Source organism: Choloepus didactylus, chromosome 19 (assembly GCF_015220235.1).
Source record: "Choloepus didactylus isolate mChoDid1 chromosome 19, mChoDid1.pri, whole genome shotgun sequence".
NCBI lineage: Eukaryota > Metazoa > Chordata > Mammalia > Pilosa > Megalonychidae > Choloepus > Choloepus didactylus.
This window is the reverse complement of record NC_051325.1, coordinates 40,541,534-40,556,187: the sequence shown is the minus strand read 5'-3', so window position 1 is coordinate 40,556,187 and position 14,654 is coordinate 40,541,534. Positions and strand designations below refer to the sequence as shown.

At 37.8% G+C, this 14,654-nt stretch overlaps 1 protein-coding gene across 4 annotated transcripts in view; it reads left to right on the top strand.

Moving 5' to 3' along the window:
* The window catches only part of NDRG3 (NDRG family member 3), a 108,703-nt gene that overhangs the window by 60,547 nt on the left and 33,502 nt on the right, over positions 1-14,654 (top strand). For all 4 annotated transcript variants that reach the window (XM_037811012.1, XM_037811013.1, XM_037811010.1 and 1 more), the window contains 6 exons: positions 4,434-4,539; positions 5,561-5,681; positions 7,405-7,467; positions 9,323-9,383; positions 10,389-10,475; positions 14,358-14,414. In XM_037811012.1, the coding sequence (XP_037666940.1) occupies positions 4,434-4,539; positions 5,561-5,681; positions 7,405-7,467; positions 9,323-9,383; positions 10,389-10,475; positions 14,358-14,414 (495 nt within the window). The remainder of the gene's footprint in view (positions 1-4,433; positions 4,540-5,560; positions 5,682-7,404; positions 7,468-9,322; positions 9,384-10,388; positions 10,476-14,357; positions 14,415-14,654) is intronic.

Genomic DNA, 14,654 nt, shown 5'->3' with positions numbered 1-14,654 from the left:
AGTTATGGGTGAAAAATAATAATAGATGTTTGAAAGAATGTTGATTGACCTAGGCTGAAAGGTTAGAAGGTAAGAGGGGAGGGAATTGAGGCTAGAATCAGGGAAAATGTATTATAGAACTTTAAAAAGGAAAATGTGATCTAACTGATAGGATAGGAAGCTGAGTAATTGAGGAGGGAAATTCTTTTACTTCATTATTAAACAAGGGTATGCAAAAATAACTATAATTTAATTAATGCCACTGAATCATGTACCTTAAAATGGCAAATTTTATGTTATATATATTTTGCCATAAGGGAAAAAAAGAGCTTTATAATCTGTAAACCACTGCACAGAGGTAAGCTAGTGGTTCTATTATATAGAATTATAAAAATTCCTATATAATAAACTATACCCTAGGCTCATACTGGCCTGCTTATTTAAAACAGTATTCAGAATAAAATTTCATTCTGAAAAAATATTAACATTTCCAAGAGTATGTGTCCATACAAGTTTTCCTAAACTGTTTCAGACTACCCAGGAAGGGGAAGAAGTAATAACCAGCTTAAGGTAATCATAATCTAACTGTGTTTAGAGAGGTATGACAGGTTAGACTGTGCAGTTCTGGTGATAGCACATTTAGTTGAAAAGGGGGAGAAAAAAAGAAAGAAAGGTGAAAATTGGTTATTATCAAATAATGGTAACTCCTAGGAGAGATTCTTAAACTAAAGCTTGGATCAAGAGGGGAGGCAGTCTAGGATGGAGAAGTATGTCAGGGACCTGGGACCTATGTGATTTCAGGTTGTTTTATAAGTCTGGACAAGAAAGGCATCATGTTCAAGAAGTACATAGCCTTGAAGATGGTAAATCAGAAAGTTGTGGGGAAAATCTATGACCAGAGCCTATTAGAAGCCACTCTTAGGCACAGACTCGCATTGTGTGGTCATGCCCTGTTCTAGAATGCAGTGGGGGAGGTTAGGGATAACTGGAGAAACAGCTCATACAACAGATGGTAATTGACTAAATCAGAAAGGTGGCAGCAGCATTGCCCTGCTGTGGTGTGACCGCTGAATCAGCTCTGTAGCCAAGGTCTCTCTTGGTAACTCAGCTCCAGATGGATTCTGATGCTAAGGCAAGCAGTTTATATACAAAGTCACAAAGACTAGGCTCACGAATCCTGGGGGAGGTGAGTCTCACCTTTCTTTTCACATTTTTTTTTATTCTGCTAAGACTAATTACAGTCACATACCCTGAAAATTAAGAGAAACTTTATGAGACACTAACAACCAAGGGCTGTCCCAAAAAGAGCAACAAGATTGATGGATAGAACCTACGACTTTCTGCCCTTTGATACTTAAGATATTATACAATTTGAGGGCATTGTGGGGGAGAAAAAGGCTAAGATCTCCTTAAAAAGTTGCAATTTTGTAAGGAGCCAATTTTAATTCTGTACTTCATCCAGATAAAAAAAATGATGACAAAGTAGTTACTTTGCCCTCTACTCCATCTACTTTGCTTTCAAAGTTTTCTCTTTTATCTCGTCTGTTATATCTTCCTTTTCATCATCCTTTTCCTGAATTTCCCTAACAGCTCACTATCCCTCTGCACCGCTGTGCCAATATCACCATCAATTACCTGGCCTTAGGGAGGTCCTGCTTACCTTAGGGCCAAAATGTGAATTGGTTTTTCTCTCAATTCTCTGTAGCTCAGCTGAGACCAAGCCGAAATATTTAAGCAAGACTCTCTGGTGACTTGGATATGACGGAAAGAAAGCTCCAGCAATTAGATTGTCATGGTGACAAATTGTTGCATAGTCTTTGACTTTGAGTCCCCTGTAGTGTCACTCCATCTGGCAGGGACTGTCTTTTCTCTTTCTCTCCTTTATTCTTTCTTTCTCTCAAGAAATAAAATACGAGATATTGAAGCCTACTTGAGTTCCCTTTCAGAATTCATCCCCTCCCTTCCCAGAAGAAAACAAAGTCTTAAAGTTAGGATGCATCCTTCTCCAAGTTTTGCACTTTAAACATATGTATGTAAACATATATAATCTAGTCAAAAGTGGTGCTTTTTAAAATAAAACCTGTGTAAGTAGTATGTTGTATAAACATTCTTGTGCATCTTACTATTTTCACTCAGCATTGTTTTCAAGATTTTCTGTGTATTAATGCTTATTGTTCTAATTCATTCTTTTCTATCTGTATTTCATTATATAAATATATCAATTCACATATCAGTTTCTCTATTGTTGAATTTTAGGTCATTTCTTATTTTTTTTTTTTTTTTTACATGAACAAGGCTGCAGTGTATATCTCTATGCATGTTTTATTTGTGACCATGTTTGAGAATTTCTTTAGATTATACCTAAAAGTAAAATTGCTGTAGGGCGTGCATCTCTTAACTTTACTAAAAATTACCAAATTGTTCTCCAGAGTTGTTCCACTTTACATGCCTACCAACAATATATAAGAGTTCTTATTTTTCTATATCCTGGCCAACATTTGAAATTATCTGATTCTTAAATTTTTGCCAGTCTAGTGTGGGTAAAATAACATCTCATTGAATTTAGCTTGTACTTTCCTGCCTGCTAGTTAAATTAATGTTTTCTTCCATAATTTTCTCTCATAGAACCCTATTTCCTTCATGGCACTCATTACAAGCTATTATTCTGGACTAGTTGGTTTGTGTGTTTACCGTCTACCTCCTTATCTATAACATAAGTTCTGTGAGGGCAGGGATCACATCTCTTTTGTTCACTTTTATCCCCAGAGCTCAGTCCAGGGTCTGACTTGTAGTAGGGGTTTCAATAAATAGTAGTTTAGTGAATTAACCCCTCGAGGAAATCTAGGTTCTTATTCCACCTAGATTCCACCAAATGATGGCTTCAAGAGAGAAGTAGGTTTTCTTTCCAACCTGTCAGGGCACTTGACTGATTCCCCAGGGTTAGTCATTCCCCCAGACATCTCAGTAGCATAATTATATAGGAACCCAAACTCAGTAAGTCTGAAAGTACTAGAAGAGAAATGCTCATACAGTATAACAGGGATTTATTTATTTGTGTTCCTCCCATCCAAATTGTATACTTCATTTCATAGCCAATTCATAGTACCTCATTATCTCCTTCATTTCTTACTCCCCCTTTTCAAGCTTGTTTTTAATATGAGGTAGCAGTAATAGAGAATAACAGATATATTGAGTCATCATGGTTTGATTTGAAAGATATCTGTCTGCTTCAGCCTGGGGCTTATGATTTTGAGATACACTGATATAGAATTAGCCCAAGATTGTTTTCTGTATCCCACATCAGGGAAAAAAACTGCAGCTCTCATGAGGTTCATTATTTGTTAGAAAATTAATTTGGAAGCCCTTACCCTTTGTTGGGATTTTTATTGTCGGAGTTAATCTTGTCTATATTTAATGTAAGACTTTCTGAAATAGGTACAGACTGTCAGCTGACGTTTCCCAGGCTAGGCATGGTAATTTTTATTTTTGAGAAATATAAAAGTTGAAGAAGACAATAATAAATTTCAGTTGACTTTTCTACATTCTCTTTCTTTTCCATCCAGTCACTCTCAGTGCTGGTCCCATCATCTCTAATCACATCTGATTCCAACTTTATTCATTTCCTGAGCTCAGCTCTGACTACATCTTAGACTTTACTCATTGACTTGGTTAGGATCCTTTGGGGTAAAGGGAATGAACCCACCCAAGGTAGCCTAAACCAGAAGGCAATCCAGGGATGTCTTAGGACTTAAGAGCACACACAGCTAGAACTGGTAGAAATTCCTAAAATCTCCTAAGCTGCTTCTCTTTTCACGAGAGGAGCCAAGCTGAAGATGGAATCTCTTAGTCCCAATAACAAATTCCCAGAGAAGGATGCTGACCTAGCATGGGCCAGATGCCCACTCCACTTCAGTAAGCTGTGGCTATAAGATTATGTTGTACAAGCATGGCAGCTAGGAGCCATTCCTGTAAACAGTGGATGGTTCAGAAGGGCAGCTCTCAGGAAAGGGGAGAGATTCTAGGCAGATACACCAGTAGGTGTTTAATGAACTTATCAGTTGCTAAACCTGTGTTGAGAGACTCTGAAGCCTCTGACTTCTTACCCAGCAACTTCTTCATATCTTCTGTTTCCTTAACTTTTTGGCTCGTTACCCAACTCACTGAACTTTGTTTCCGTAGCCAATTCAAAATGTACTCTCAACAGACCCATGACTTCTGGACTCAAGTGAGCTTTGTGGATGAAGTATATTTTTCTCCTTGTTTGTTTGTTTGTTTAACGGAAAGAATTTAGAAAGTAGGACTATTCTTTATAATGTAGCATCTCTCTGGTGTGCTTATAATGATGGGTCCTGCCCCAGCTGCTGGGAAGGGGTGGTGAAGCATGTACTATTAAACTTCGGCAACCTAGGAAGTTCATTCTGCCTTTGCTGAGATCTTACATTCTTTTGTTACAGGAACATGACATTGAAACAACTCATGGTATGGTCCATGTTACTATAAGAGGCATACTAAAAGGAAATAGACCCGTTATTCTGACATATCACGACATTGGTCTCAACCGTATGTATTTGATTTTATACCTTCCCATTTTATAATAATACTTAGTCGTGTATTAAAAGCAAAACAACAAACCCAGTATTCTAGTTGAGCAGAGGTTTTCCCCTCTTTCTTACCTTTCCCTCCTCATTGCTACATATATTAATGGCAGAGAAGTATGCAGGACAATGTGTTTTGGGGATACTGGAATTATAACTGGCATTTGTGTCCTGCTTACCAAAGGACTGAAGACTGTATCATGAACTGGTTAAGAAAGTAGAACTGAAATCAGCTTTTTCTTCAAGTCTGTACTTTGATGTTTTCATGTTTCAGATTAGAAAATCCAGAGTTTGAACTTAACTTTGTGTTCAGTTCTTCAACGAATTAGTCAAAGTGTTCTTCCTACAGCCTATCATCAGTGACTTTAAGTGAACTTTTCTAAATAGTAAATAAGACTGGCTCTAGCCACAGGTACACAGAATGTGTATGCATGTTTTTCTTCCACGCTTCTCCAGTTTTCAGAGGTGGCCTGCATTTGAGGGTACAGTCCAGTGCTGGAGTTTTTGTAGCCTCCTTAGCATAAGTGATTTAAGCAGTTATTCTAAGAGGTTCGAAATTGAAGCAGCAGCCCTCCCAGTACAACAGCAATTTTGCCAAGAGACAGACTTGGAATGTTGGTGTCCAAGATATTCACTGTCGCCATGCTCATGGGATATAGTCAATATCTCTATGTCAGGGGAATAAGATGGATGAGAGATAACAGTGTTATGGGCATAAGATTATTTTGTGCAACACCATGATTGGTTTCCACTTTGTAAACTTTCTGTAGAATTGAGAATTGGTTGTCACTTTCAAGTCATTGAGACATCTGGTATTCAGCCTTTAGCACAGCTTGAATGAAATGGATTATTTAGATACCTCATTATAGTGGAACGGTGATTAAAAAAAGAGTGAAAGAGGATGTTAATATGATATGGCATTGATCAAGTAGGGGAAAATTGGGGGGAAATGGAGCCTATGCTCATGGGTATTTTTATTCCTACAGATAAATCCTGTTTCAATGCATTCTTTAACTTTGAGGATATGCAAGAGATCACCCAGCACTTTGCTGTCTGTCATATAGATGCCCCTGGCCAGCAGGAAGGTGCACCTCCGTTCCCGACAGGGTAAGTCCACAAGCAGGATCTTCTGGGAGATGTGTACTCCAAAGAGCAAATGACTAAGGTCCAGTGGGAGGAGTGGCTCTAGCTTCCCTTCCCACCTGATTTTATCACAGCCCACAGATTATCAACCAGTCATTCCCGTATTTTCTCTCCTTAGTCTGAGATTGTTATGTTGGGGAAAACTGTGTTTTATCCCCATATCTAGGAATGACTCTCCATAAAAGGGACCTGCCTTCCATAAGGCGTAAGCATCTGAAACATCACTTTTCTCTATTATCTGTCCCGTTCCTCATCTAAAGTCTGTTATTTTTGTGATCCTCTTTAAAATTCCCAACTACCTAGGGCCAAACTCTACCCTATGAGCTTCCTCAGAGCAGTTCACCACCCTGACCCTCCAATCCTAGTGATTGGAATTTGAATTTTTGTGTTACTGTTTATTCTGAGAGGCTGTCCTGTTAGGAAGAAGTGCAGTTTGACTGGATGTGGAGCTCTCAGTCTCATCTTCAGCCTGCTTTGCACGACAGAGCCATAGTCTCCCTTACTCTTCCTGTACAGAATACTTATCAACTACAGGAGCAAGGACCTTGGGAGAAGGACTCAGAGCACAAGCTGTGAAATGCTAATTCTTCCCTTTACCCTTATCTCCAAGAGCTGCTTTGGCCAGTGACTCCTGTGAAATAGATTGTTGCAGACCAATAATAGCTAACACTTTTATAGTACTTAAACAATGTTCCAGACACTGCTTTAAATCCTTTACATACAGTAACTCATTTAATCTTCACAACCCTGTGATATAGGTTTTATTTTTATTCCCACTTTACAAGTAAGGAAACTGAGGCCTAGAGAAATTAAGTAATTTGGCCAAGGTTTCATAACCAATAAGTAGCAGAGCTAGAATTTGAACCCAGGCCCAAGGTATTCTGTCTCTCAAATGGAAATTGGCCAGTGGTCAGTTTACATTCAACAAGATGTGGATCCAGTTCCTTTTTCCTATTTTGTGCACAGATGGTTTAACATCACTCCATCTCTTAAAGTGTTCAAGTAGAGGCATGCTGACTTCCTGTCAGATGTAGAGCAGATCCTGCTTCATAAAGGAGGTCAATATAAGATCCCTTCTATCTCTGATTCTATAATCTCTATGGATACTCCCCACCTTTCTTGGATTCCTCATCTGGTTCTGATCCTGGGCTTGTTTGACCATTTTAGGATCGGATGGTTCTTATAATGAATCAAATTCAAAGCAAATAATAAAATAACTTTGTTATCCTATGCATAAGATGAAGAGCCCAGAATTTAGTGACTTTGCCTAGGCCCAATGAAGCTTTGTTTACTTTTGCATTTTAGCCGCCTAAATATAACCACAGACCAAAAGCCACTTCCTGGGCTGACTCTTACTGCTGAATGTTCATTGAGCCCAGACCTCAGTTGAAGTGATTGTTAGGGGTTTGGAAATACTCTAAGAGAATTCCTTTCAATTGGCTTCCCCTAGTCCCAGAGACTGTTCTCAAGGACATAGAAATGGTTGAGTTCTTTTACTTTCTTTTAACATGGCAGTCGTAGAGAGTTGCACAAAATGCCACAATCCTTTCCAGGTACCATATCACTTCCTTTGAGCCTTTGGTATAGAGAAATACTTTTACCTAAGACCTCTGTTCTTTTCCAGGAGTTTTAGTGGCTGAGAAATGTGGGTGTGTTTTAATTCAGTAGATACCCTTCTCTGTTTCAGGTACCAGTACCCCACAATGGATGCGCTGTCCGAAATGCTACCTGCTGTTCTTACCCACTTAAAGTAGGTTCATTCTGTAGTTCTTTCACAAAGATTTATTCTGTTTCTATTATGTGCCTGCTCCAGGGGATATGATGATGAGCAAAGCAGAGTAGTTACTACCCTCATGGGAGAAATAGTTAACAACATGTAAGCAAACAAATGATCATAACTAAAATGCTATAAAATAAATCAGTTGGAAGTGTTATGCTAGAGAAGAAGGGCAAGTTCTATATGGGTAACACTAGTTAGGGAATGCTACTCTAAGAGGGTGTCATCTAGATTGAGACCTGAAAGGAGCTAGCCAGACAGAAAGCCAGGGCAAGAGAATTCCAGACAAAGAAACAATATGTCCAAAGATCTTGGAGGGAGAGGGGCATGGGGTGAAATTTGAGAAATAGACAAGGACCAGATTACATAGGTCTATCAAATCAGGTAAGAACTTGGTATTTTATTATAAGTGCAAAGAAATAGCATCAAAGATTTTAAGCAGTAGAGTGATATCCAATTTAGTCTTTTAAAAATGATCCCTGTAAGTATGTAAATTGTACACCAATAAAGCTGTTTAAATTTTTCTAAGAAAGATTACTCTGGCTGTGAAGAGAATGGTTCAGAGAAGGGTAAATAAGAGAAAGCAGGGAGAGCAGTTAAATTATTACAGTTTTCCAGGCAGGAGAATGATGATGCTTGGTGTTCTTTGATGCTGTTGGGGGGATGAAGAGAAATAGATGGAGCTTAAGAGATAACCATGGAATAGACTCTACAGGACTTGCTGATAGGTTGGATATAGATGTGAGCAGGAGAACATCAAGGATGGCTCCCAGGTTTCTGTCATATTTTATTTAATCCTTAAAATCAACTTAAAAGTAGATGGTGGCCCTCTACCACAGGACTTGCCCTTGGGAAGACTGTTGCTGCAAAGGAGAGGCTAGGCCTCCCTATAATTGTGCCTAAGAGCCTCCTCCGGAATGCCTCTTTGTTGCTCAGATGTGGCCCTCTCTCTCTAGCTAAGCCAACTTGAAAGGTGAAATCACTGCCCTCCCCGCTACGTGGGATCAGACACCCAGGGGAGTGAATCTCCCTGGCAATGTGGAATATGACTCCCAGGGAGGAATGTAGACCAGACATCGTGGGATGGAGAACATCTTCTTGACCAAAAGGGGGAAATGAAAGGAAATAAGCTTCAGTGGCAGAGAGATTCCAGAAGGAGCCGAGAGGTCACTCTGGTGGGCACTCTTACGCACAATATAGACAACCCTTTTTAGATTCTAATGAATTGGGGTAGCTGGCGGTAGATACCTGAAACTAGCAAACTACAACCCAGAACCCATGAATCTTGAAGACGATTGTGTAAAAATGTAGCTTATGAGGGTTGACAATGGGATTGGGAAAGCCATAAGGACCACACTCCCCTTTGTTTGGTTTATGGATGGATGAGTAGAAAAATAGGGGAAGGAAACAAACAAACAAACAGACAAAGGCACCCAGTGTTCTTTTTTACTTTAATTGCTCTTTTTCACTTTAATTATTATTCTAGTAATTTTTGTGTGTGTGGTAATGCAGGTGTCAGGGATTGATTTTCGTGATGAATGTACAACTATGTAATGGTACTGTGAACAATCGAATGTACGATTTGTTTTGTATGACCGCCTGGTATGTAAATATATCTCAGTAAAAAGAATTAAAAAGAGTAGGTGGTGGTATTCTTGTTTTATAGGTAAGAAACTTAGGCTCAGAAAGTTAAAGAAACTTGTCCAAATTCTCGCCTGTTATTAGTGGCAGCATTAGGATTTCAACCCAAGTGTCATGCTCTTTCCATTATGCCATATTGCTGCTGAAGGAAGCTAATTCTGTCAATGTTGGCATGTCCCATTCACAGTGTGAAAGGCATCATTGGAATTGGAGTTGGAGCTGGGGCTTATGTCCTCACCAGATTTGCCGTAAGTACATGGTGGATTATTCTTGATTGCCTTTGAGGCACTGTCTGGGTCATCGTTATTACTGCTGTGTTAAATGACCAGATGCTGTTCTAGGTCTTATAGCATTTTTTCTGTAAATTTTATCAGCTCCAGATAATAGCTTTGCGTAAAACCTTGCTTCATACTTGAAGTACCTGGAAAGCCATAAATGAGTGCAGTACATTATGAATAAAAAGGCTTAGAGGACTCCTAGGATAGAATTTTGTGCAGCCATTAAAATTAAGAAGAGTTTTTTAATAATATGTTATTTACATATACATTAATGTTAACAAAAAAGTTAAGGTACAGATTCACATAAAATTTGTTATAGGGAAGGACTGGAAAGAAATAGCAGAATAGTAACAGGGATTTTGATATGTATGGTAACGTGATGTGAGATTTGATTTTCAGCTGTTTACAGTTTGTGTTTATCACATTTTATATAGTGAGTATAATCACTGTAATCAGAGAAAAAAAATGAAACATAAGCTAGAGAGTTTTGAAGTGTTCCTCTCTTCTTATTGATTTTTAAATAAGAAACTTAAAAAGAAAAAGAAAAGGCTTCTAGGTGATGAGAGTCTTCTGAGAGTGTATCCCGTACTCAGGTGATTTCAGAAGAAAACGGCAGAAAAGCCACTGCTGGGCTTTTATGAAGTAATTCCAAGGGTACTTCTCCATTAGGGAAGAACCATCATGGGCTAAACAACTGCCGGGGCACCAGGTGCCCTCCTCCCTCTAGAAATAAAACTTTCTCTCCTCTCATAGATCCTTGCAAACCAAGATAGTTTGATAGCAAATTGAGAAATTGGTTTTCCAAATTGCTAAGTCAGATTTAAAGAGTTATTTTTCCAAATATGCTCCCTATTCTTAGTACAAATCTGAGGCATTAAGGCATAGTAAGACTTGATTATCCATGCTCCTTTTTTTTTTTTTAAAAATAACCCTTGGAGTGAAACTTTTATGCAGTTGTCTTTGTCTCTCTTTCAGCTCAGTCATCCGGAGTTTGTGGAAGGCCTTGTGCTCATTAACATTGACCCTTGTGCCAAAGGGTGGATTGACTGGGCAGCTTCCAAAGTAAGCACCAAATGAAGGCTTGGCCCCTTCTCAAAATTGCTTATGTTTTTAATTTTTTCATTGAGTTTTATACAATGAAGGGCAAAAAGTTTTAAATATACAGCTAGGTAAATGTTGACATATGTAACGATTATCCATTCAGTATATAGAATATTTCCAGCTCTCTAGAGTGTTCCCTTGTGCCTTTTCCCAATTGGTACTTCCCTTCCTCTCAGAAATAAGCATTATTCTGACTTCTGTCACCATAGATTGGTCTATTTCTAAACTTCATGTAATTGGAATCAGAGTAAGTATTCTTTTGTGTCTGGCTTCTTTCATTCTTCATTATATCTGTGAGACTCATCCATGTTGTGTGTAGCAGCAGCTCTTTTCAGTTGCTATTTAGTAGTTTATGTGGATACACAAAATGGGTTGTTTCTATTTAGTTATTATGAATGAAGCTGCCATGAACATTCTTTTACATGTCTTTTCAGTAGACATATATGTTCATTTCTCTTGGGTCTTATACCTAGGAATTGCTGGTTATATAGTAGTTGTTGTTTTGCTTTAATCGATACTGCCAAACGGTTTCCCAAAGTGTTTCATCAATTTACACAGCTACCAACAATGTTCACTTCTCCACATCCCCACCAACTTTTGATATTGCCAGTCCTTTTATTTTTATAAATGATGAGCAGTTTTATTTGTAATACTAGTTTGTTTTATATGGTACCCATCACCAAAATATATTTAATTATTTTAAAAAACAGTTTTTAATTGTACTATCTTTTGAATTTTAAGCTATACTGATGGATAAATAGTGCTGGGTTTTAATTTGCATTCCCTGAAGAACAATGTTGTTGAGCACCTTTTCTAAAACTTACTGGCCATTTGACTATCCTCTGTTGTACAGTACTTATTGAAGTCTTTCACCCATTTTTTGCTGCTGTTGTTGTTTAGTTTTGTTTTGTCTTCAATCAGGTTACTAATCTTTTTCTTACCGATTTGTAAGGTTTCTTTATATATTCTGCATCTGAGTCCTTTGCTGGAAATGTGTATCACAAAAATCTTCTCCCAGTCTATGATTTGCATTTTCTCTTTCTTAATGCATAAAATGAATGAATGCATTCCTCCTCTTAGTAAACTCAAACAGCCTATCTATGCTACTGTGGATTTGTTGGTGTTTGCTGTCTGAAAAATGAAGGAATTTGACCTCTAAGATTTGTTCAAGGAGTTAGGAAACTAAGGGGAATACTAATGAATATGCATATATTAAAACAAACAAACAACAGTACCACATCAGATGCAATAAGGAAAAAAGCATTATATTATATCCCATTTGCACTGAACTCACCAACGTTAAAATAATTCACAGTTTTTTGATTAGAAAGGAAGTACTTTTGAAACATTTTCTTTGCTGAAGAACAGACATTATTATTGATGGGGCTTTACATTAAATGAGTAATGTTATAAAGTTTTCCAGAGAGAAAAATAACGTAAGTCTTCATTGCCTACTAAAAGATGCCTAATGTAATAATCTCATTTTTAAACAAATGCCTGCCTCTAAACACATTTAAGTTGCCATAAATGTTCATTCTAATACACCATTGAAGATAGTCACAAATGCTGCCACCTAGTTTGTCACATGTATCAGGAATCTTTATTGATATTCAAATCACAAGATCTAATAATTCTGTATCTAGGAACTGATCTGAGGAAATAGTAATACAAAGATTTAAATACAAGGATAATAATCTTTAAAAAATTGGAGCAGATACTGTTCTTAAAATTTTTATATCTATTTAAACTTTTAATTCTCAGAACAACCCAGTGATGTATTACTATTATTATCCCACAGAGAAGTCAAGTCTTAAGGTCACACAGCTAGTAAGTCACAGAGCCAGGATATTCATTAAAGCATTGTTTATAAGACAAAAAGTTGGAAACAGCTCTAGTGCCAATAATATAGGGTAGAAACAAAAAATTGTGATACTATAGACTGTAATACTGTGCAACCATTAAAAATTATATTATTTGGTTATTGTAGAAAATGAGAAATTCTTGTAATGTTAAGTAAAAAGCAGACATACAACTATATACATAATATATATAATATGATCCTAGTTTTGTTAAATAGGTGCATCAGAAAAAGGGAAAATATGTTATTTTAACTGGTAACTTTATGATAATTTTTGTGTTCTTTTTCATATTGTGTATTTCCCTAATTTTCTATAATAGACTATATTACTTTTATAATTATTTTAAAATATTAAACTATTCTACCTACCAGCAGACCAGATTCTAAAAAATGTGTCTATCCCTTTTCCCATTTAACTTTTGGAGAAATGATGCATACCTTATCTTTGGATGAAATATATTAACAATGGTATTGCCAGATGCTGTGGAAATTCTAACAGCCTGACTTATTTTAAATTTGTTCTAATTCCTTTCCACTATGTGGATATATTAATGTTGGGGACAATTAAGGTAGCATATATAATATTCACCTTCAGCGATACCGGTAACATGCAACATGGCCGCCAGGGCTGATGCAAGAACAGCCTAAGCTATAATTAGCCTTCTTCTAGGAAGTAACAGTAGTTCCCGCGGAAGCAGTAGCTAGTTCGCGCCTTAACAGTAGCCGCCCATTGGCCATCCACCCCAGCAACAGCTACCACCAATCCCAGACCCCCAGCAACAGCAACCGCCAATCCCCCTACGTTTGCCTTCCACCCTAGCAACAGCAGCAGCCAATCCTAGACCGCCACCCGTCCTTACTAGCCACTCCCTCCACCCTTAGAGTATATATACCCTGCCCCTTCAATAAAATTTTGCAGCTTGATCAGAAACCTGTCTTGCTGTCATTCCTCATGTCTCTTGTCCCATACCATTCCTCCCTCACAGGACTCGGAGCCTCCGTTGAACGTCCCGCGGGCCGGGACATATTAAAATTTATCTGAACACTCTCAAGTCTTGTAACAACCTAATAAAATTCATATAAAACTTCAGAATAGCCTTATGAGTATTAAAGCATGAAGTGAGAGAGGTTATTAATTCTAATTATTTTTAATTTATACCCTATTAGTCACTGATAATCCATGTGAAGATTTCTGGACTTCTTTTGTCCTTAATCTTTCTAGGACATGTGATCCTGCTCTGCCCATGTCCCTGCCTCCCTCATCCCCTCTTCTCCGTCTTCATCCTTATTCAGCACTTCACCTCTGATCCAAGACAGCAGTAAGAATTGAGCGTAAAACCAAAGAAGACTTCAGGGGAATTAGCATAATTTGAGTTGGAAATTTTTCAGAACATAGACAAATAGTCTGTAGACTTACACAGATTGCTGTATTTATTAGACCATGAGATGCATCGTTTTCAAATGGGAAAAATTAGGAGAAAAAATGTTCAAAACACAAGAACATTCTGTAAGCATAGCATAGCTGTTTCCTCCCACACCCCAAAAATGAATTTAGCAAAAACTAGAGAAAAGGAAAAAAAATTGTTTGGTCTCTTGGGTGGCTTTGGTGGGGGAGGGGGGAGTTAAGTCCATTCCTATCAAAATAAGTCCAGTGTAAAAACAGAAATAACAAGCAGGAATGAAGCAGGATATAACTGTGAGTTCTATCTTGGACTCAAGTTTTCGAAGAAGGAATGGCCAGTGTTTGCTTCAGCCACCCATTTCACAATAGTCTATGTTATTAGCCTAGAAGGGCTAACTTTTATTTATTTGTTTCCAACTTGTTTCTTTGAAACCACCATCTCAGGAAAACTTATGGACATGACTTGGGTTTTCTGTTTCTTGTTTTTTGTTTTTTTGAGGGATAACATATATATACCAAAGTGCACTAATCTTAATCTTATGTATACTTACTCCATTGACACAGTTTTTTTTCTATCTTTCAGCTCTCTGGCCTGACAACCAATGTCGTGGACATTATTTTGGCTCATCATTTTGGTCAGGTAAGTGCTCAATCCATCCAGGAGCGCTGTGTTTACTGACTTATAATATTTTACCTCAGGAAGTGAGAATTTACCTTATCATAGTAGATGACATCTCCATTACAGTGTCAGGTGCATGTGGCTTAGCAAAGGCCAATCCATGGGAGAGATATCACCTTAGTGCCACATGGCTGTTGGCATTTGGGGAGATAAGAGAAGACAGCATTTTCCTCCCCAACCAATTCCCTATAAGGAGCATGC